The sequence below is a fragment of the Megalobrama amblycephala genome, linkage group LG12, assembly GCF_018812025.1.
Source record: "Megalobrama amblycephala isolate DHTTF-2021 linkage group LG12, ASM1881202v1, whole genome shotgun sequence".
Taxonomy (NCBI): domain Eukaryota; kingdom Metazoa; phylum Chordata; class Actinopteri; order Cypriniformes; family Xenocyprididae; genus Megalobrama; species Megalobrama amblycephala.
The window spans coordinates 30,088,392-30,112,628 of record NC_063055.1 but is presented as its reverse complement, the minus strand read 5'-3'; the positions used below and the strand labels follow the sequence as shown (position 1 = coordinate 30,112,628).

General features: G+C 34.9%; 1 protein-coding gene across 1 annotated transcript in view; it reads right to left on the bottom strand.

Annotated features, from left to right (window-relative positions):
- The window catches only part of si:dkeyp-14d3.1 (transmembrane protein 132C), a 417,700-nt gene that overhangs the window by 180,195 nt on the left and 213,268 nt on the right, over positions 1-24,237 (bottom strand). Inside the window, 1 exon segment of the mRNA XM_048210503.1 lies at positions 9,006-9,149. Within this exon segment, the coding sequence (XP_048066460.1) occupies positions 9,006-9,149 (144 nt within the window).

Sequence of the window (24,237 nt, the reverse complement as noted above, 5' to 3'; positions counted from 1 at the left end):
ATATTTTTCGTCCCATATCACCCAGACGAATTCTAAAGGCTGTATGAACCGGAAATTTTTTTTCTTTCCTATTGTGACATATATTCAAGTGAAACAGATTCTCGAATGAGAATTAAAGATTAATGACTACCAAGGGACATATATTTTTAAAAAGTACAGAGATAACTCATTTAAAATATTATATTATATATATATATATATATATATATATATATATATATATATATATATATATATATATATATATATATATATATATATATATATATACACACAGTACAGTCCAAAAGTTTGGAACCACTAAGATTTTTAATGTTTTTAAAAGAAGTTTCGTCTGCTCACCAAGGCTACATTTATTTAATTAAAAATACAGTAAAAAACAGTAATATTGTGAAATATTATTACAATTTAAAATAACTGTTTTCTATTTGAATATATTTCACAAAGTAATTTATTCCTGTGATGCAAAGCTGAATTTTCAGCATCATTACTCCAGTCTTCAGTGTCACATGATCCTTCAGAAATCATTCTAATATGCTGATCTGCTGCTCAAGAAACATTTAATGTGTACAATTGTACAAAATATTTGTGTACAATATTTTTTTTCAGGATTATTTGATGAATAGAAAGTTCAAAATAACAGTGTTTATCTGAAATCTAATCTTTTGTAACATTATAAATGTCTTTACTGCCACTTTTGATTAATTTAATGCATCCTTGCTGAATAAAAGTATTCATTTCTTTCATTTCTTTTCAAAAAAATAAAAATAAAAATTCTTACTGACCCCAAACTTTTGAACAGTAGTGTATAATGCTACAGAAGCTTTGTATTTCAGATAAATGCTGTTCTTTTGAACTTTCTATTCATCAAGGAATCCTGAAAAAAAAAGTACACAACTGTTTTCAACATTGAAAATAATCATAAATGTTTATTGAGCAGCAAATCAGCATATTAGAATGATTTCTGAAGGATCATGTGACACTGAAGACTGGAGTAACGATGCTGAAAATTCAGCTTTGCATCACAGGAATAAATTACTTTGTCAAATATATTTAAATAGTACACAGTTATTTTAAATTGTAATAATATTTCACAATATTACTGTTTTTTACTGTATTTTTAATTAAATAAATGTAGACTTGGTGAGCAGACAAAACTTCTTTTAAAAACATTAAAAATCTTAGTGGTTCCAAACTTTTGGACTGTACTGTATATGTATATATATATATATATATATATATATATTATATATTCCATAATAATAATATTTATTAAAATTGCCTTTAACAGGTCCACACTGGTGGTCCCGACCCATTACACAACTACACTAATATTCAATAACTAACCTCAATGTCACTGTGCTTTTGCACTTGGCCACTGTTATGATCATCACGTGTCTTTTTTCCCACGATTCTTATTCTACCTTAAGAACTTTTAAACCGTCTCAAACTTCGCCATCGAGCTTCAAAGGTCTGTGTAAATCCAGCTTTCTTTGGTACACATGCATGCTGCTTCTGATTCACCAAAGTGAAACTCTTTCTATGCTACGCATGTGTGAGCTTTCACATGTCTGCAAGACGCCCCTGGCAATCTTCAGCAGTAAAAGAGACGGTGAACTCTTGTTCAAAACTCAATAATGCTCTGACCTTCTTCACACAAACAAAAGCTGCCATGCAAGAGACAGATTCAACAAACGTACACGGCACACTACACCCTGTACAGCAGCAAAAGATGCTGACTGTACACAAACACACAACCACATCCTGCTTCCCTTCTCTCTTCCTTTTCTTGATGTCATCCATTCTTTTTGTCTATGTATACATGATGCAATCTCATTTCTTCCCAGTATTTCTCTCTCTCTTTCTGTCTCCGTCTGTCAGTATTCTCCAGTAACACCTTTCATAAATGGCAGGGTGAAAGGTGCCCACTGAAGGTAATAGCACACCTAATCAAATTTCCCCCACAGAGAAAAGAACAGGAGAATGTAATAAAGGAAAGAGGAGCGAACTGGAGTGGATCAACCTGCCCCGTCGTCCATCCAAACCAGGACCTTGTCCCTCCATCAGTGATGAAGAGAATGAAAAATGCAAGAGAATATTGAAGAAAGCAGAAACTGGATGACAGCTGTGGCATGGTGATGGAAACCGATCCAACACTGGAGTAATGAGAAACAGAAGAGATGAGAGAGAAGTGAGAAAACGGAACGAGAGAATGACAGGGGGAATTCACAAAAAATTGTCTCTGCTGATAGCGTAATTTACTTGGACGTGCTGTGCTGTTTTAGCACCTGGTTCGCTAAAGAAAATTACACAAACGTGATCACAAAAACTGTGCAAAATGCAATTTGCACACTGTTATTCCCAATTTTGTGAGTCGATCTGGAGTCTTAGGTTAATTTTCATCTTTATACATCAGGCTTTTATGGTAATTTACTAAATATAAGATCGGTTACACTTTAGATTAGAGTCCAAATCTCACTATTAACTACTCACCAACTATGACTTTTGCCACAATAAACTCATAATTACTGCATATTAAAAGTTAGATTGTTGTTAAGTTTAGGTATTGGGTAGGATTAGACATTAGACATTAATATGTGCTTTATAAGTACTAATAAACAGCCAATATCCTAGTAATATGCATGCTGATACGCAACTAGTTAACAGTGAGAATTGGACCCTAAACTAAAGTGCTATCATAACATCTAAAACACTAAAATACATTTTTCACTGCATTCACTGGACTGTTATATGCATTTTGCATTATATATTATATGTATAAGCATTGTGGAAATACAACGGATTCAGCAAGATCAAAAGCGACAACAATGATATTTATAATGTTACAACAGACTCCTATTTCAAAATAAACGCTTCAACTCTATTCAAAGAATCTTGAAAAGAATTGTATCACAGTTTCCACAAAAATATTAACAAACAAACAAACAAAAAAAATGTAACTGTTTTTGATAATTACAAGAATATTTTATTGGAGCAAATCATCATTTTAGAATGATTTCTGAAGGATCATGTGACACTGAAGACTGTTGTTTTACTTTTAAATGGTTTTACTGTATTTCTGACCAAATAAAAGCCTTGCTGAGTATAAGAGACTTCTTTCAAAACATTAAAATAAATATATAAATAAATAACCTCCAAACATTTGAATGGTAGTATATGTAATATAATCACATGAAAAATACTATAAATATTTTATTTTATATCAACAAAATTAAAGAAGCAAAAACATTATTATTGTCGAAATCTTTTTATGCCAGAGCAGGCTTAAAAATACAAATAATAATTAGCACTTAATATATCTTGATAAAATATTCAATAATTAATTTAATTTATCAAATTATTTGATGATCATTTTGAATGTATACCTTACAACAAAGACACCACAAGTATAAGATGTATATAAGATTGTATACAAAATATTGATCGTGTTAATAATGTTTTGAGCCATGCATCAAATATGATACATACAGCTTTATATGGCAAAAAATGTCCAAAGTGACTGATTACTGCTGCCATGATCTAAAGAAAATCTCTTTTAAATGGGTTTGCGCTAAAAAGAAAATGATTTCATTTTAATAGGTACAGTACAGTATCATACTGATGCAGAAAGTGCCTGGTTAAACTGCATTGTGGGTGGTTAATGAATAAAACACAGGTGAAGCAACTGTTTAGTAAATTCACCCCTGGATGTCTACAAAATGTGCTGGAATTTAAAAGAGAATATAATAGTAGAAAGGAAAAAAACAAGACGTAGATAGAGAGAAAAAGCTCAAGCAATGAGGGAAAGTGAAAAAGGAGCCAGATGAAGGAGGGAAATGGATCATACACAGTAAGCTCAGTGGTGCTTCCTTTGTCTTTAAGAAGTGCCTGCGCCAGCTGGAGAGATTAGAGCTCTGGACGTCCCCAAAGACCTAGATTAAAGCTAACATGCTTTATTTAGTCCTAAACTCTTGGTCTTAGATCAATGCCAGACTGGATTAAACAGAAATTTGTCATGTGACATGACTAGGGACTCCCTATTACAAAGGCAGCTGGGTAACTCGGTTAATATTCCATTCAATTCCACAATATCAGATTAAGAGAAAGCAAATTTCTTTTTGTCCTTGTGATTTTTACTTTCAGCTTTTTCTGGATTGATTAGACTTTGGCATCAAAGAATTGATTAAGCATGTTTAACAGCTACTTGAAATCTTGTGACTTTATATGCAAAAACGTGAAGAAAAAGTTAATTTGTTTTACGGATACTACATAGTTTGTACAAGCAACAATTTTCTAATTTGATAATCTTACATTAAGGAAATCTTTTTGCTATAATTTACTCACCCTCATGTTGTTCCAAACCAGTATGACTTTCTTTCTTTCTTTTTTTTTCTTCTGTGGAACACAAAAGGAGAATTTGCAGAGAATATATTGGCTGCTATTTTCCATATAAAAAGTGAATGATGACTGGGGCTGTCAAACTCCGAAATGATAGAAGCAGCACCATAAAAGTAAAAATAGTTATATTTAAAGTTTATATGTAAACGAGCTGCCAGCATATTCTTTACATGGAAGAAAGAAAGTCACACATTTGGATTAAAATGGTGTAAATAAATGACATGTTTTTAAGATTACCATAATAAGGTGTGATGCACAATACCACATTTTTATAAATTACTGGATGGCATATTTTAATAATTAAGATGCCTTAACCTTTTTTCAGTGCATGGCCTGAGTTTGTTGTGTCTCTATTTAAGTTCCAGTAAAACCAGTAGCAAAACATTTTAAAGAATGTAATCATCCTATGTCCTCCTTTTTATTCTTTGGTATTGAGCATATAAAAATTCCACTAAGAGGAGGTAACATTGACTTAATTAGAAAAAGAAGGGAGGCTTTTTGGATTTTTTAATTAAAAAGTCTGTTTCCTACTGGGATTAATGAGGAATTTGTCTTAAAAGAATTTTTATAGAAATGTTTTATACTTAAACGTAATACTTTAAATGTTTTATTTTAAGGGTATATACTGTATATGCTCACTAAAACTATTTGTGATTGTTGTTATCTACATAATATGTAGATAACAAATAACACCAATCGCATATATAGTTTTGGTGAACATATACAATATATACCCCTATTACATATACATAAAATTACATATATATCATCCACCAGTCACAAAACTTATAGTAAATGAAGAAAAAGCTAAGTTTTGTGACTGGTGGATGATATATATGTAATTTTATGTATATGTAATAGGGGTATATATTGTATATGTTCACCAAAACTATATATGCGATTGGTGTTATTTGCATATATTAAAAATAATCTATACTAAGTCCTTTTTAAGTAGTGTTCAATGCAAGGAAACCATTTGTTGATGCATGATTATTTACTATAAGTTTTGTGATTGGTGGATGTTATTATATGCATTTTTTTTCATTGGTTCATTGTAAGTTTGAATTTTGTCTCTGTTTGCACTTAAAGGAACCTCCACACACACCTGTAAACTTTTAGCCCTGACGAAGGCCTGTGTGCCGAAACACGTTGGCAAAATAAAGTTTTGATCTTTTAGCTCTATTTTTTGTTCATTTCTGATCCCTCCACGCCACAAGTGTTGCTGGTTTTGTTCAAAAATAGCTTTCTATTTAAGTTCAGCCATTTACTTTAAAGGTGCCCAAGAATGCTTTTTCACAAGATGTAATATAAGTCTAAGGTGTCCCCTGAATGTGACTGTGAAGTTTCAGCTCAAAATACCCCATAGATTTTTTTTAATAAATTTTTTTAACTGCCTATTTTGGGGCATCATTAACTATGCACTGATTTTTTCAGCGCGCCGCCCCTTTAATTCGTGTGCTCCCTGCCACACAAGCTCTCAATTATATTACAGCACATTTACAAAGTTAATCACACAGCTAATATAACCCTCAAATGGATCTTTACAAGATGTCCGTCATGCATGCTGCATGCATTCTTCGAATTAGTTGAGTAAAGTATTTATTTTGATGTGTATATTTGATTCTTTATGAGTTTGAGGCTGTGCTCCGTGACTAATGGCTAATGCTACACTGTTGGAGAGATTTATAAAGAATGAAGTTGTGTTTCTGAATTATACAGACTGCAAGTGTTTAAAAATTAAAATAGCGACGGCTCTTGTCTCCGCGAATTCAGTAAGAAACGATGGTAACTTTAACCTCATTTAACAGTACATTAGCAACATGCTAATGAAACATTTAGATAGACAATTTACAAATATCACAAAAAATATCATGCTATCATGGATCATGTCAGTTTTTATTGCTCCATCTGGCATTTTCGCTGTTGTTCTTGCTTACCTAGTCTGTTGATTCACCTGTGCAGATCCAGACGTTACTGCCTGCCCTTGTCTAATGCCTTTCATAATGTTGGGAACATGGGCTGGCATATGCAAATATTGGGGGCGTACACCCCGACTGTTACTTAACAGTCGGTGTTATGTTGAGATCCGCGTGTTTTCCGGAAGTCTTTTAAACAAATTAGATTTACATGTTGCATGTTTACATTACATGTACAAGAAAGAGAAAGCAATGGAGTTTGAAACTCAATGTATGTCTTTTCCATGTACTGAACTCTTGTTATTCAACTCTGCCCAGGTAAATTCAATTTTTGAATCTAGGGCACCTTTAATTCAACCTCTAAATAGCTTACAGAGAAGTGTGAGAGGACAAAAAAACTTTGAAATTTATGTCACTAATTCTAGCTGTAATCATTTTGCCTGATTAGGCCGAACATAGTGTTTACATTAACTCTAAATAAAGAGATCTCTGTTTTCATGAAGTTTCAAATCAGAATTGATCTTTTGACATGCGCACACTGCATGAATATACTTCCCACTTAGTTTCCAGCTGTTGCCGCATATTAACCATCTTCCTATACCTTAACTTTTTTCTTTCTTTTAAAAAGCAGACTTAATATGTATCTATTTCAGGTCCTAATTAGAAGACGACGAGCACAAGAAGCTTTGTGTCGTGCTGCTTATGTTTATCAAGCTTTATAAACGCCCTTTCCCTCGCCCAAAACAAGGCCTCTGTGGATGAGGGTCCAAAGCAGGACACCACTGTGCAGCAGCACTTCACAGACAATGAGAGGAAGGAGAATTTTAGACTGTCACAACAGTCATTTATGACACTAAATTCAACAGCAACAACAGCTCGTTCCGTGCATCAAAAGAAAAAAAGAAAATCTTACTGACCCAAACTTTAGAACATGCATACATACATGCATATCGTATATTAATTTCTGATGCATACAAGGTGCATACTGCAATGCAAAAGGCCTGTTTACTAGGGCATTTTATTTCTGCAATGCCAAGCTGAGCTTCATGATAATGCTGGGCTTAATCTTTCAAGTTTATAGACTTCCACCAAACTGCATTTAATGCGGAAAATTACACCTGTCAGTACAGAGCCCAGTTCATTAACACTATTTCCAGATCTGTGGAGAAATGCGATTAAGAGCATGATGACACACAAAGACTGCAAATCCACACTTAATTACGACCAGTGTGTTTTTTTTTCTTCCGCATCAATCAACATGGTTTCCTATTTTCCAGATTAATTTAAGCATGCAAATAAGATCTGTAAATGGATAAATCAACTTTTGGACGAAGACCCCCTTGGATTACTGATTCAATATTGTAATAGGAAGGAAAAAGGGAGATGCATTGTAAACTAGTTCCTATCGGGCAAGATTAATATACACAGGCAGGCGTAGCATGGCTGAAAAGCCATTATTTAAGTTTAGCTTAAAAAGCAAATGATACCAAAAAAGAAGAAGAAGAAAAAAAGAGTGATGTTTAAAGCTAAAGAGTATTATTTTTTAATGTTACAATACTCTGTCCTTTTCCTATTGGAGAAACCTATATGAAAACAGTCATTATTTTTTCATTTCCGCTTGGTCACACTAACAGAATGTAAATGAAGCACTTCGGCTTTAATTATCCACTGGATATATTTCTGTTCAGCTTTTAACTACTTCAAAGTAAAGTATGTTCCAAAGCACACTCTTAAATCCGTCACATGGAATTAAAATCCTTCCTTTAATATTTCTGTTGATGTCCAGTTATCCTAATCCCAATATTACTATTTGATGAGTTGAGGAAAATCTTTATTTAAACACATTAAACATGTACAGTGACCCAAAAAAAGTATTTGGACACTTTTGAAAACTTAAATCAAAGATGTAAAACATCAAACATGCAAAACATTAAACCAAAAGGCATCTGTCAACAAATGCTCAGAACTAACTTCACTTTTCAATGAAGCTCCAGGTCATTTTGGAAGATGTGTGAAGTCCATTAAAAATAAAGGCCATTATTGTGCTCTGTAATGAAAGATCATCTGTGTTTCTCCAATTTTGGACACTTTTACTTCCCAGTAGTTGATTTTTATTATTTTATTCATTATTATTATTGTTTTACCCTTGTCCTAGAGCCAGACTTTCAATCTTAAAATATGAAAATTCATTATAAAAATATGAATTATTAACTATGATGATCAAACAAACTGTGAAATAAACGTAAACCATTTCAATATTTATTGCATACAAATTATTTGTATAAATTTTTAACAAACTGTGGCTGCCCTTTGATTTTGGTCTAATATTTGTTTTTTTCTCCAAAAGTTAGCAATTGTTTAATAGTAAATAAACTAGTGAGAGTGTGAAAAGTGTGTTTTTTTTTTTTTTTTTTTTTTTTGTTGCCTTATTTGAAGAAAGACCCTTCCTACATTTTAAGCACAGTGTCCTAATAAATTTTTAGGGAGGCTGTATATGACCGCATAACATCACAAAGGTCCTGCTGTGTCTGCAGTGAAATATATATATTTTTTTAATGCCAATGAGCATACAGACCAACAACACTTTACAAAGCACTCATAGAGAATGCTGGTCTATAATTTATAGACCACTGCATACAGTAAGTAAATTACCAGAGCACCCTGAGGTTGAGCTAGCTTATGGTAACTGACCTTTGTCCATAGCTGGACTCCTTGCGGCGACAATGCAGGGTCACAACCCTGTGACCTTCTGTTCTGACATCTTGACTAACCATCCAGAGCGTGGGGTTACTGGGTCGGGCACCAAGGAACGCCACTCCATCTTTTAACTTCACCCTGCAGTGTTGAAAAAGACAGAAAGAGAGACAAACATCAATCAATGCAAATGTAAATGTATCACAGAAGGCCATATTATTTAGAAAGTTGTATGTAACTTTAAGCAGTTTTGACATTACAGATTGGTTGATTCAGGCATAATCTTGATGTACATAAGGGCCAATGCAAAAAACAAAATGACAACGACAAAAAAAATAAATAATAAATAAAAATAGCTTTAATAAAAAAAAAAAAAAAACATTTACAACCAATACAGGCAATTTAACATAGGAAATGTCTTTTAAAGCTTTTTAACAGTTATCAAGGTTGAGCCAAAAATCTAGGACTAGCTCTCCAAAGTTGGTTTTAGAAACAGTCGCCAATATTTAACAAACGATTTGATGGACAGCGGCGGTCCTGGAGGCAAAGTTGCTCAGAATAAGGAGTTCTACCATGTGGTACGAATATCATGAGTGTGCGTGAAAAATCATGTGATACACATGAAAAACGTGAAGGCGCCCCCCGGAGGCCGATTTCTTTCGAATTTCTCACAGACCACTAGGGCCGTGAGTCAAACAGGCCCGCCGAGTTTTGTTCTGATCGGCCTCCGTTAATGTTATCTGAAAGCTGCTCAAACTTCAGTGACCTACAGCGGACATGTTTTTCGAGATGCGACAATGTCCTCATAGACAGACAATTTTCAAGTCGATCAGACTAACAGTGAAGTAGTTCTGTCATGACAACTCTCGGAGTGTCTGGTATGGTAATGGATATGACAATGTAGATATGTTTGGTCTTGGCGGAATAGATCTGCTATGCTGCTGCTGCAGAGCAAGTACGGGACTTGCTACTGCCAATACATACACAACACGCTGCTGTGAACAAGACATGCTGATGCTATAAAATATAGCGTACATGAATTACCGTAGCAGATCTATACAGGTGGAGCTGGGGAAGGTGGAGGGTTTCTGAAGCATGCTGGGCTGCAAATGCTAACTCATGTATTTAAAGATTAAGCACGCAACTCATTGGCTACTAATACAGCAGGAACCAATCATCTGTGACCTATAGATAATGATGTGGTTATTAGCAGGTTGAGTTAAGGACTTATTAGCCTGCCCATTAGAGTTTCATGCCAGAACTTTGTTTTTTTCCTATTATAGCGACACCAAGTGGCCAGTTGCTGTGTCCTTTTTCACACGACCACAGAATGAGCTCTTACATAGGTGTGGTGAGTTTGGTGAAAATATCTCATTCCGTTCACAAGTTATAGCCATTTTAGTAAAATGGCTCCACCCACTTCCAACGTTTTGGTGGCCCTTAGGGATTGTGAATTGGATTATTTTTTTATTTTTTTTTTTTTATAACTATCAGTTACAATCAGACTCCAGAGAATCTCGCTGCACTGGTTTGGTTCCGATCGGGTCAAAAACCTAAGACTAGTTTGCAAGACTAATTTTCAAAAATAATCCAAAATACCCGAAAATTTTGCCAAAACGATGAGCGAAATCGAGGCATGTCCATCTTGTCCGGCTTGAGTCAAGGATTCCAACGATATAAGACAATTGAGACACTAGGCCTAACAGTTCAGGAGTTATTAGCCATTTCGTTATTTTGACCACTGTAGCGCCCCAGTCAGGACGATCGGGGTGAGCCTTGGTGACGTTGTAGACGGTGTGAGTACTACCAGCCCTCAAAGTTTCAAGTCTCTACGACTTGCGGTTTTGTCTGCCTTTCAGCGCTATGCGCATGAACCCCTAAAATAATCATTTAAAACATCTATGCAGTTATTACCCAACACTTTCCACTGCCATAGGAATTCATTCATGGCAACAGATTAACACAATAACGCAGTACTCGTATGGATCATTCTCCACAGGACCTATCGCTCTCTGTCATCAATCCCAGAATTACACTAAATGAGAGATTTATATAGAGCTGATTGAGTCCTGCAACTGTTGAAGTGCTTTAGTCTCTCTGTGTATCTCCTCTATGGCTTACACTTGACCTACTGGAGAACAATCCACATTTGTATAGAGCATTTAACCACACACCTGATTAAAACTGTTATAAGCTTTCATTTTTGTCAGCTCAAGAGCTCTCATAGTTAAGTAGAGCCTGTAGCAGGTTTTGTACCTAATACCTGAGTTGTGGATAATCTACTCAGATCTATAAATGGCTAATATAAAAAAGTTGAAAAATGGGCTGCTTTAAGCACTTGAAATACATTACTTCAATGAGAGATTTTCAAGTCTGAAGATTCAGTTTTCAAATCATATAGTAAAACGATTTCCAAATGCTTTATACCTCAAACAAACTGTCTACATAAAATCCACATATCTAAGTTCTAAACGGCATTTTACATAGGTCACCACAGATACATGACTTGTGATTTTGCAAAATTTCGTGTACAGCAGTTTTTAATGATGCCTGCGAATGTTTGCGCTCAATGCTAGCAAGCAAAAACTTGAAGCGTCTCTGAATGAGATAAGTAATAAAAGTAAATGGCTTTTATTTAGCCAAGATTTGATGCTCGAGAATGATTTCTTATTATTATCGATGTTGAAAACAGTTGTGCCGCTTAAGAGTTTTATGGAAACTGTATTTTTTTTAGGGTTATTTGATGAATAGAACAGTATGTATTTGAAATAGAAATATTTAGCAACATTATAAATGATTTTTGTTGTTTTGTTTTTTGTGCCATATGTGTTGCTACTTGCTAGTGTGAGCCACTTCTTTTCCCAGTGAAGGTTAACATTCACAATGGGAACTCGTGGTTATCATGTACCGTAACAGCTTTAAGAGACTCTATAGGGACTATTAGGATCCTATAATACAATACTGTGCACGTACACACACACACACATAAAAAAAAAACATACAAAGGAATAATAGTCTAACTGAAAGAGCTACTGGAGAGAAAGGAGTAGAATTTAGGCCAATTCAACCAGACACACTAGCGTGTCATCGGTAATGAAAAAGCGGAGTGGATGTGAGCTTGAATAGATTCCATTCTCCCCGCGCTCTGAACCACTCAAGGCCAGCAGAGGTAGAGAGCAAGAGAGGTACAGGCCCACCACAAGCCGGTAATAGGATGACAAATGGCCGGCAAACAGCCAATCAAAAGGCTCAGTCGGGGGTTGGACCGCATTAGCATGTGACAGGGGGCCATAATTGACCCAGGGGAAATAACAGATGGAGAGGGACCCGAAATGAGAGAGGTCTAGCTTGGCCACACATCCCTCATTACTAGCCTCCTCTGATCCTTGTAGACCGGCCCTACGATTCATAATTGGTTTCACCATTGGATGTCAATGCGTGTTTGTTCAAGCACACAGTGCTTCATTAAATTTGTTAGAGCTGGTCTCTGAACAGATGTGGTCAGACGGAGAGTAACGAGCTGAGTGATGGCAGAGCAGGTATGAGAACGGAAAATATCAACAAATATCTTCCTATAGTTTGCTTGTCTTTACTCTCCAGTCTCGAAGGACTAGGACAAAGGACAACTGCCCCTAAAAGTGCAGTTGGTCTCTGACCAACATGGTGAAAGTTTAAAGGGTGGCAGATTGTGGTGTCACAGTACATCAACTCATTACAAGAGTAATGTATTCTCCTCAGAAGCATAATTCCCCTGTGGCCGAACCTAAGTGTGCAGCTGATGCTCTTTGCAAACTCTATGACTCTGCAGCTCACATATTATTACAGTACAACAACAGACAGAAACAGACAAAGTCACTCAATATACTTCCATGGCCTGAAAAAGCTAAATGTATGCAGACTGTAAAGGACTATTTTCATATTTCATTGCATACAAGTCACACCTGGTCAAAACTACATTGTTGAGAGAAAAAAAAGAAAACACAGATAAGCCATATTTTATAATTACATGTCATATTTTATTAATTATGTGAAATACTGGTAAAGAAAACAAATTCTAAACACTATAAACATTTAAATATTTGAGTTCCCCTCACTCCACAAAAATCCTTCACAGAACAAGTTTAAAAATATAAAGCATATAATAAACAAATTATTGTGACAATCATTATAAATATCTAATTTTGTCAATCACATCATTATCGCATGGCACAAGCTGAATGGCCTCTGCTGATCTTGCAGCCAATGAGATTTCTTGCTCAATATTTAAATTAGGGCTGCATGATTTATCGCAAATTTATCGCACGCAATTTGGCAAAGGCTGCGTTTATTTCATGCGTAGCTTGTCAGAGTTGTACGGCTCTGTGATCAGTAGTAAACGCTTCTCCATCTGAAAGCCAGAGGGCGCTCTCGGGCAGAAACTGCAAATATGCCTTGCTGCCGAAGTAGAACACGCGTCATTCCAGGAAATCCTATACAATCGCTGTAGCTGAATAAACAGAAGATTGAAACGTTTTGATTGATTAAACATGATTAATAAACACACGACTGCCATATTCTGTGTTCTTTTGTTGGACAAGATGTTAATAAATGCTTCTCATGTCTGGAAAGATGTTTGACGCGTGTTGTTTTTTCAAATGCACATTATAAGCGATTCAAACTCTCAGATGTTTTCAGATGGATTAGCATTGAGCCATAATTCATTGACAAGCCACGCATTAAAAAAAAATTGCAGCTATGCGATTTCATAATCGCACTAAGACAAATCGCTTAAGCGTGATTTCAGTGGGTTTTTTCAAATCGTAGGATTAATTGTGCAGCCCTAATTTAAATAGTCTGGTTTAGTGTTTGCTGTAGTCCAGAGTTCTTCTTAACCCTCCACCTCCCCCAGCTCCACCTGCCTACAGATCGGCAACAGGATATATGCATGTGTTTTTATGCCGCAGCAGCATATCTTACATGCTCACAGCAGTGTGTCTGTGTATCTGTTAGCAGTAGCAAGTCCATACTTGCTCTGCAGCAACAGCAGCAATAATCAACTATTTTGTGAGTTGTCATGATTGAAATAATATTATTATTATGGAGACACCAAGCTTAAATTTAAAATGACCTGTGTGGGAATAGCGTTATACCAAGCATGCACAGTCCTGAAAAGTGAAGCCAAAACATCTCGATCACCCCCAGGTGGCTGGAAGCAGCTATAGGTCATAAACCCTCTCCATGAAATGGAATGGAATGTGAGACAAACTAAACAATCAATTTACACTTAAACAGTTTTTTCCAAAGATGGTTTCTGTCATTTTAGGCAGTTTTTATCATGCAGGTGTTAGTTCAAGTGTTCATTCTTTAAATAAGTTTGGTTATTGGCAATATTGGCACACTAGCGGCTTCAGTTACTACAATGGGAGAGAGTTGAAGGTGCGTCATCCATCTTTTTTTTTTTTTTACAGTGTATGCGCTATACAAATAAGCTTGATGTTTCGTACCTTGCCTAACAAGCAAAACCTGTGTTCAAGTTGAATGTGAGGGGAGATAAAAACTGAAACCCACTAGATACAATATTTCTGTAACAATGTTTAATTGTATATTTTTAATTGTATAAATATTTCTGTACCAATGTTTAATTCATCAACACATGATATGCATTGACTGATATTTATAGCCATTTACCAAATTCAAAAAGCATAAGATAATCATTGACAAGTAGGGCTGGGCGATATATTGCATGTGATTGTCACGCGCATTTTGTCAGTAAAGCCGGTTCCCTGATTACCGCTAAATCGCCATCACTTGCTTTCAAATGGAGCGGCATTTAATAGACAGAGCCGTAGTTCACTGACAAGCTACGCAATATCGCGTTCATTATCGAAGGCGATTCATCTGCGATAATGAACGCGATATTGCGTAGCTTGTCAGTGAACTACGGCTCTGTCTATTAAATGGCAGGGAACCGGCTTTACTGACGAAATGCGCGTGACAATCGCATGCGATATATCGCCCAGCCCTATTGACAAGTCAAAATATATCTGATCTACAGCCTGCTCTACTTTACTACATTAAAGAAACTATTTTTATTTTTGAAACTAGGCTCATTTTCCAACTCCCCTTTCACTTTTAGCATAGCTTAGCATAGTTCATTGAATCTGATTAGACCGTTAGCATCTCGCTAAAAAAATGCCCAAAGAGTTTTGATATTTTTCCTATTTAAACTTGACTCTTCTGTAGTTACATTGTGTATCCTGGAATGAGAATATAGCTCCCAGCCATACAGGCCTAGAAAATCGCAACTTTTCATTTTCCGTCGGTCTTAGTACACGATGAAACTACAGAGGAGTCAAGTTTAAATAGGAAAAATATCAAAATTCTTTGGTCATTTTTGAGCGAGATGCTAACAGTCCAATCAGATTCAATGAACTATGCTAAGCTGCAGCTAAAAGTGCTACCACCAGACCCGGAAATCAGCTGAATGGATTAGAAAATGGTAAAACTCAACTATTTAACTCTAGGGGAGTTGGAAAATGAGTCTATTTTCAAAAATAGTGGTGTGTTCCTTTAAAGGATAGGTTTTAAAAGTAAACGAAAGGTAGAAAATAAGGCGTGAGTGAGAATGGGAAGAGAAACGAGATTCCATGTGTAGTCCAATGGAATATTGTTAAAATCATGGAAAATTAGGTGAGCAGCTCGCAACGGAATATAAAGCAGACATACAATATGACTTCCAAATTTATGGGCTCTTGTTTCCAAATTCGTGAAGAGCACTACAAGTGCAGTATAATGTCTGACAGGACATATTTGTTTTTCTGAGGTGAGAAAGACCTTTTATTTCGTAACAAGTTAGAGTAATGACACTGAAATGACATCTAGCCTGACAACATCTCCTCTGATATCTCATCTGACTATATCAGAACAATTAATTTTGTTTCTTTGACTACACACTCCATGACCCACTCAAAGCGGTCTTACAACACACTTTTGGGTTGCAACCCATCCCTGATATAGAGAATAACTCCCTTTGGAGTGGACTTTGTGCTTTGTAACTTTGCAACTTTGCAGACCTTTTCCATGCTCAAACAGAAACATTACACACTAAAGAAGAAAGTTGAAAATGTAAAAAAATAAAAAAAGCATATTAGGTCCTTTTCAAAACTCCATTACAGATATAAAGTTCATGTTATGTGGTATTTTCACTTATTCAGGCTTTTCTATCTTTGATTATGCATAAGCGGTTCAATTCAGAAAGATCTGTGTCCTTTTCATATTGAAAGTGTAAAGAAAAGGTTCAATAGCCCATCAGAGCTGACACACGCAGAGTGAAATGGTCATTCAGAGAGTGAATCACTGCTGTTAAAGCATGCGGTTGAAACATCTGATCTGAGAGATGTTTGTGTTTCTCAGTGTGAACTAAACTCAATGGAAAGCTAAGGCACCCCTCCTAACAAAGCTTTCTTTTACAGAATTATTAATGTTTCACCTATTTGTGCTACCCTCTCTCTCTCACTGGTGGATTCCTCCATACATAATGATGAGATAAGTGAGATGGGAAGTTGCTCCCCAGGTAGCAGTATAAGAAAATAAAAACAACAGCATAAAATTCAATAAGTCTTGTGTCTGAGTGCTCCTGGGAGTCCCTCTTTGGCGGCCCCCTGCCTGACTCACGCTACACACATGCACACGCTTCTCTTATCTGTGACTAATTTGGTTGCAAAACACACATATACAGTCAGTGCAGATTGTAAAAGGCCACATCAACCAAAACAAACATCCTCAGTGGTCCCCAAATGCATTTTATTTGGGAGACAGCAGAGTGATGGGAGAGACATACCTAAATCCAATCATTGGTTTACCTTTACCTATACTGCACATCTAATAAAATGATTAAAAATACTTCTGCAGGACATTTAAGTGTTTTATTTTGACATTTTATGTCACTATTCAAAATTAAATAATTTAATTTGCCAAAGGAATAAAACAATTGTGCATTACATACTGTTATTTACAAATAAATGAAAATGTATTATAGTTTACATTTATGTTGAATGCAATTAGTTGAACTTGAGAGCGTTTTTGACCCACTTAATAGTGCTTTAGTACATCTTTACATGTAATTTGATATTTTTTTTTATTGTGTACAGATGAATGTACAGACAAGCATTTATGTTAAAAAAAAAACTTTAATGTAATTTCTGAAACTTACACGTTATCTATTTAAATGTGTTTGTAATTAGAAAACTGTAATGAGGAAATTGCAATTTAGCCTAGTATGAGAAACAAACAGCATGTAGTATTATTAGACTACATATTTTGATACTGACGTTTGGTGTTACGCTGAAATAGCGAATTATTTGCACGGGGGAAAGGGGTAAACAAAGCAATACATACTGTTATAAACTTAAATAAACTTAAATAGTTATAATTAGCAATGTCACACTCGGAAGCGTATTGTTTGGTCTGAATATCAACACGATTGCACAACAGTTAACTCAGCTCAACTGTTTGTACAGTTCAATAAACAAGAAATAAATATTGAGTAACTTACGTTTTAGACACCGGTTATTTTGTTTTTTTATTCCTCAACGAAAACTGTTCCAAACGACACCACAGAAGAACCATTGAGAGTCTTCGACAAAACACACGTATCGTTTCTGAATGAACCAGCGTTTTTGAACAAATCGCTGTACCATGGTTCACTTTGTTCCTGGATGAATCGGCTTTTTTCAACGAATTGCTTTAGTGAATGATTCCATGGCTCACTCGTTCCTGAATCAATTGGCGAGTCACTTTAGTGAATTATAAAAACGAAAGAATCGTTGTTGTAGGGTGAACAGGTCGAATAAATTATTTTATTGACTCACTCTTAAAGTCACTTGTCGCCACGGTCCGTGTACGTTTTGATAGTTTGTTTTCCAATTTGAAATGAAATACGCAGAAACGAGAAAACGGTCGTTTCCCGTTTATTCGTTTGTTAAAAAAAACGGGAAAACGAGATTTTGACTCGATTTTCGTTTTTTCGGGTCACGGATAGAAAATGGAAACACGACTTCAAAACTCGTTTTCCACATGTGGGCGGTCATTACACGCCCATTTCAGCCGATTGGTCAATCAATTCTGAGCCAGTGACGTCATCTTCAGTTCGTTCAACAAAATAATAGTCCTCTGCCGCTATATCAGTAGATGTCATAAATCGGCTTCCTTCTGTGCAACCTAACGCGTATTTCACAGAAATATTTATTTCAGAAATGTTAATCAGCACACAGACTGTTGTAATGCTGTTTGTAGTTTAATATGCATAGTGAAACTGCACTAGTACCCACACAGAGGAGCGGATGAAAAGCACAGATTAAAAAAAAACTACAGTTTTTATTTTATTCAATTTTGAATAAATAGAATAAATCACAATAAATAAGTAGTGTAAGAAATTTGGAAAAACGAACAATTGCTCATCTCTCTTTATTTATTTATTTTATATAGCCTAACTTTGCCTGCTGAATTATAGGCTAATGTTAACCCTGGTTAAAAGATTGAGGGAATATGTAAAGATCAAACATTAAAGATCAAAATTACAGCTACATAGCTATTTTAGTTATGACAAAAATAATATATAAATGTTAAGCCAAAACGAATTAATTTAAAGCTGAACTGAAACAGAAACCGTCGTTATAACTATACCTCTCTAATTTGACACAAATCCAAATGTTTCAGTATTCACGATTTGGAGGCTAAACTATATTTATTATTTAAACGCTTTTATTGTAGCCTACACAGACTACTTAAAATGAGCAGTATAACTTTTTATATTTGGTTGAATGTATGTTATTTTGACAGTTAACAGGCTGTTATGTTACTAAAACTGATGTTGTGTGTGCGTGAGGCGCCGATGCGTTCACTTGAATTTTCTTATAAAAGCGGAAACAACTTAAAATACTCAGACATTTATGTTCAAATATATGTAACACCATTCGAATCTGTGAAGGGTTAAATAGGCCTATTATTTTTGTACACTCATAATAAAAACAAAAGATTGTTCGTAAAATAAAGACATTTTTTTCTGCCGTCTCAGGGAAAAAATGCGACAATATGAGTGTCGGTTCATTTTTGAGAAGTTCACAGAAAGGAAACCTTTCATTTTGGTAATATGTTAATTAAGTGAAATAAATTTCGCGCATAGACATAGGCTATTTATTCCTTTTATATAATTGAATCATTTGTTCTAGGTTCACAGAAGCGCTGCAGGTGCGTGATGATGATGAATCCTCATGTTCTGTTGTTTATTCTGCTATTTGTTCATGTAGGCTAAAACTAAATCCCTGGGATTTTTTTTAATGATTCACAGACATTTATCAAATTTCGTTTAATTCTAATTTACTATAATCTTGTCGGTTAATGAAATGATGATGATCGCATCAGTTGAAAGTCAGGGGGAAAAAACAGAAATTATTGACAAGTCAACAATAATTTTCGTTTAGTTTAAGTTTTTCAAAACATCCACAGAACTGCATACAGTAAATTTTCCCGCTGTTTAAGCCACGAATATTTACAAAATAAAATAATTACAAAAATGATAAAAGATAATAAAATAATTACAAAGATAATAAAAGTTCTATGTTTAATATACGAGAGTTTTTGTTTTGCTGTTGTCCACTAAAGCAATTGACGCAGAATCGCCAATAGCCGTTAAATTGAAATTGAAAGTAAAATGTTCAGGGCCATTTATAGCTAATTCGTTCAAAAGCGAAGGAAAGACAGAAAAAGTTAGGATAGCAAGTAAACTGTGACATATAATAATGTTCAGTGTGTTCATAAAAGTGTTTAAGAGATAAAATCTGTATGACCATTTTTAAGCTAAGGAAAACTAAAAAGCCCCCGATGGTGATACCGTTATTAGGTGTTGCCACCTAGTGGATAGCCTATTTGTACTGCATAGTCTAAAGCGTCCGCTAAATGATTGAACTTAAATGTATAAAATGTAAACAAAACATTAAAATAAGAAAAAAAATAAAAAATAAATGAGTGCAGCCACTGATCTATAGAGAATAGTCTATGTATAGCCTATTGATCGGTGGTAGTAGCCCAAAGGATGTCATGTGCTTGGTAACAGATGTTGAGGCATTTACATTTTACATTTTAAAAACACAATGACAGCTTAAAAACAGACTTAATTATGTAGTTTTTTAAAACTTTTTTTTTTTTTTTTTATCTGTGCAAACAAAAGGTTGCACAGAAGAAAGCCGATTTATGACATCTACTGATATAGCGGCAGAGGACTATTATTTTGTTGAACGAACTGAAGATGACGTCACTGGCTCAGATTTGATTGACCAATCGGCTGAAAGGGGCGTGTAATGACCGCCCACATGTGGAAAACGAGTTTTGAAGTCGTGTTTCCGTTTTCTATCCGTGACCCGAAAAAACGAAAATCAAGTCAAAATCTCGTTTTCCCGTTTTTTTTAAACAAACGAAAAAACGGGAAACGCCCGTTTTCTCGTTTCTGCGTATTTCATTTCAAATTGGAAAACAAACTATCAAAACGTACACGGACCCGCCACCTACTGCTGGAACAATAAACCATTTAATCTGCAAAAAAACACAATCAACAATCAAGCCATCCTATGTGTATATTACTATCTTCACAATCAGAGATATATTTAAAAATATCATTAGTCTTCCAAGGTTTATGTGAACAGGGAGGCGTGTTTTGAAGACAAAAATAAGTAATAAAAAAAGTAATCCATTCGACTTAATAAGGGGGTTAATAAAGGCCTTCTGAAGCGAAGCGATGCATTTTTGTGAGAAAAATATCCATATTTACAACTTCATTAATTCAAATTCAGCTATAGCTTCCGGCAGACAACCATACGCAGAATGCACAAGTCGACTTGCACCAAATGAGTAATCCTCTGACACAATGTATGACGCAGTTCAAACAAATAGGGTCGTGCTGTGCTACAAACTCAAGTTCCTCTTCTCTTATATCGAAATCCTCCGACATTTCTCTTCAAAAATTATAATTGTTTTGTTTTGCTCTATCCACTGCGCTTCCTTGTTCGTCATTGCGTTGCGTGTCAGGTCAAATGATGCTCTTTCGCCGCAAATCGACGTGCGCATTCTGTGTACGGTCATCCGCTGGAAGCTAGTTATTTGAATTCATAAAGTTTTAAATATGGATATTTTTTATTACAAAAACGCATCGCTTCTCTTCAGAAGGCATTTATTAACCCCCTGGAGTCGTAAGGATTACTCTTTTTTTGGACGGATGCAGTATTTTTTACTTCAAAACGCGACCCCCCATTCACATAAACCTTGGAAGACTAAGAATATTTTTAAATATATCTCCGATTGTGTTCGTCTGAAAGAATATAGTTATATACACCTATATGGCTTGATGGTGAGTAAATCATGGGATTATTTCCATTTTTGGGTGAACTATCCCTTTAAGCTCACTAACAACCCATACACTTAGAAATCAGATTTTTTGTTTTTAAGTTTTGGGAGTTTTAAGTTTTTTAATTTTATAAACATTAAAAATACTTTTAAAAAAGGCAGGGACATAACTTCAAAAAAAAAAAAAAAAAAAAAATGATGAGGTAGAGGAGGTGTACAATAAAAGGTCCCAAAGTATGCATTTAATGGTCAAAACAAATCTCAAAGTTGCACAGACCCACACTGACCTCACAAAACTATTTCAAGTTAATTCATCCAAAGCATCTATGAAAGTCAGCATTTGCAGCCCCGATAAATCTAGGAAAATCAGTGATGCGTCTCCCCAGACACATTACAACAACCCGAGGTCCCCCGCAGTCTCCCGTCAGACCAGACAGAGAGACACTCACTTGGCAGACGCTCTGTAACAGTGGTGACATCTGTGAAAGCCAACAGAAGGGCAACGAGGGGTGACTGAGGACGTTAAACGGGGGAAGATTCTACTTTGTAGTTGTCAGTGTACTATCTATGGCAAAGTGCCTGTTGTTTCTCCATTTTGCTGAGGGCAGATGTTTTTGTGCATGTGCATGTTCATCAGGGAATATAACTCCTTAGATTTGCTGGTGTACTTCTGAGGTGAAGTTGTGCGTGCGCGCATTTCTTCTGTCTGCCTCCGAGTTCCCAGGGCGTGACTCCACAGTCTGCTCTGTAAATCGACATCTTGTTAAGTCAATCTGTTTCGCTGTATCTTCTCTCTCTCCCTCACTCTCTCATTCCACTCTACTGCAGGACAGATTGTTGGTTAAACATACACATTTATCATTTACATCACTTGTTCATTTCACTACATATATCACTTCCCAATATGAAATCCACTCCATAATGTTGATGATTCCTTCATTTATGCTGTCTATGCCATAAATGTATCACTCATAAACACAGCGTGATCCCTGAAGTGCTGAGAATGATTAAAAAAAAAGCATTTTAAGGGACGCTCACATCTGCAGCCCAAAAAGGTCCATAAACCTGAAGAAAATCTGTTGTGATGTCAAAGCAGCAGACACTGGGAAATCTATTCCATGCCTCCAAAAAGTAGGGTACTGGTAAAACATCGATTATACTATAGTATAATGAAGTAATAGTGGCGTACCGTATGTTACTGTAGACGCAGTGACTAAAAATAAGTGTGAAGACATGGAGCTGATCCATATAGGCAAGACAGAGAGGAACTTAATATTTCTGTGAGCAATTTCACCATCTATATGGTTTTCTCAGCCCATATACAGGATATAATTATAAAAAAAGATGGAAAGTGGAAAGTGATGATTCATGCATTGATATCATTTCATCTTGTTCATACTATGATGTATTATGCACTGCTGCAATTTATACACAAACGCTTTCCCTGCTGAATGACAATATAAGCAGCAAAAAAAAAAAAAAAAAACAGATTCTTAATCAGAGAATGACATTATTTTTACCAGTAAAATATATCATTTCTGATCAGATTTTCACTGTAAAAAAGCTGCTGCTTTCAATTTTTAAATACAATCAAATTGGATGTTTAAGTAATTTCAACATAAATTACATTAAACTGACTTTTAACAATGACTTGAATCTTGTATAACTTAAGTTGAAAATGGCTTAACTTATTTTAATGAGTTAAATCAATGTAAAAACATGTTGTCATAACTACGGAAGAGGATTAGGGCCAAGCAATAATAAAAACATAAAACCATCTCGAGATTAAAGTTGTTAAATTTCGAGAAAAAACTCGTTACATTTCGAGAAAAAAGTCGAAATAAAATGTTGAGAATAAACTTGTTAAATTACGAGAAAAAAATCATTAAATTTAGAGAAAAAAGTCGAGATAAAATGTTGAGAATAAACTCGTTAAATTACGAGAAAAAAGTCGTTAAATTACGAGAACAAATTCGTTAAATTATGAGAAAAATGACGTTAAATTTTGAGAAAAAAGTCGAGATAAAACGTTGAGAATAAAGTTATTAAATTACGAGAAAAAAGTCGTTAAATTACGAGAACAAATTCGTTAAATTATGAGAAAAATGTCATTAAGTTTCGAATAAAATGTTGAGAATAAACTCATTAAATTATGAGAAAAAAATTAAATTACTAGAACAAATTCGTTAAATTACGAATTGTTCTCATAATTTAACAACTTTTTTCTCGTAATTGAATGACTTTATTCTCATAATTTAATGAATTTGTTCTCGTAATTTAACAACTTTTTTCTCGTAATTTAATGAGTTTATTCTCAACATTTTATCTCGACTTTTTTCTCGAAATGTAACGACTTTTTTCTCATAATTTAATGAATTTGTTCTCGTAATTTAACAACTTCTTTCTCGTAATTTAATGAGTTTATTCTCAACATTTTATTTCGACTTTTTTCTCGAAATTTAACGATTTTTTTCTTGAAATTTAACAACTTTAATCTCGAGATGGTTTTATTTTTTTATTATTGCTTGGCCCTAATCCTCTTCCGTACATAACTTATTGATCATTGACTTTTTTTTTTTTTTTTTTTTACAGGAACGCCTTTTAGTGGTCAAAAGTGCAGCAATAAAATCTGCGTGAACAGGCATTTGACATTTTTACAATTTAATTTTTCAGAGTGACTTTTGGTGATGATCAGAGTCACTGTCCTAGACACCATCATCACTGCAATTCAATGTATCAAATTATAATTACCATAAACAGCAACAAATTGCACCTTTCAGATGAGAATACTGTGGATGTTTCCATTGACCACTATTGTTTATATACTTATATACACTACCTTTCAGAAGTTTGT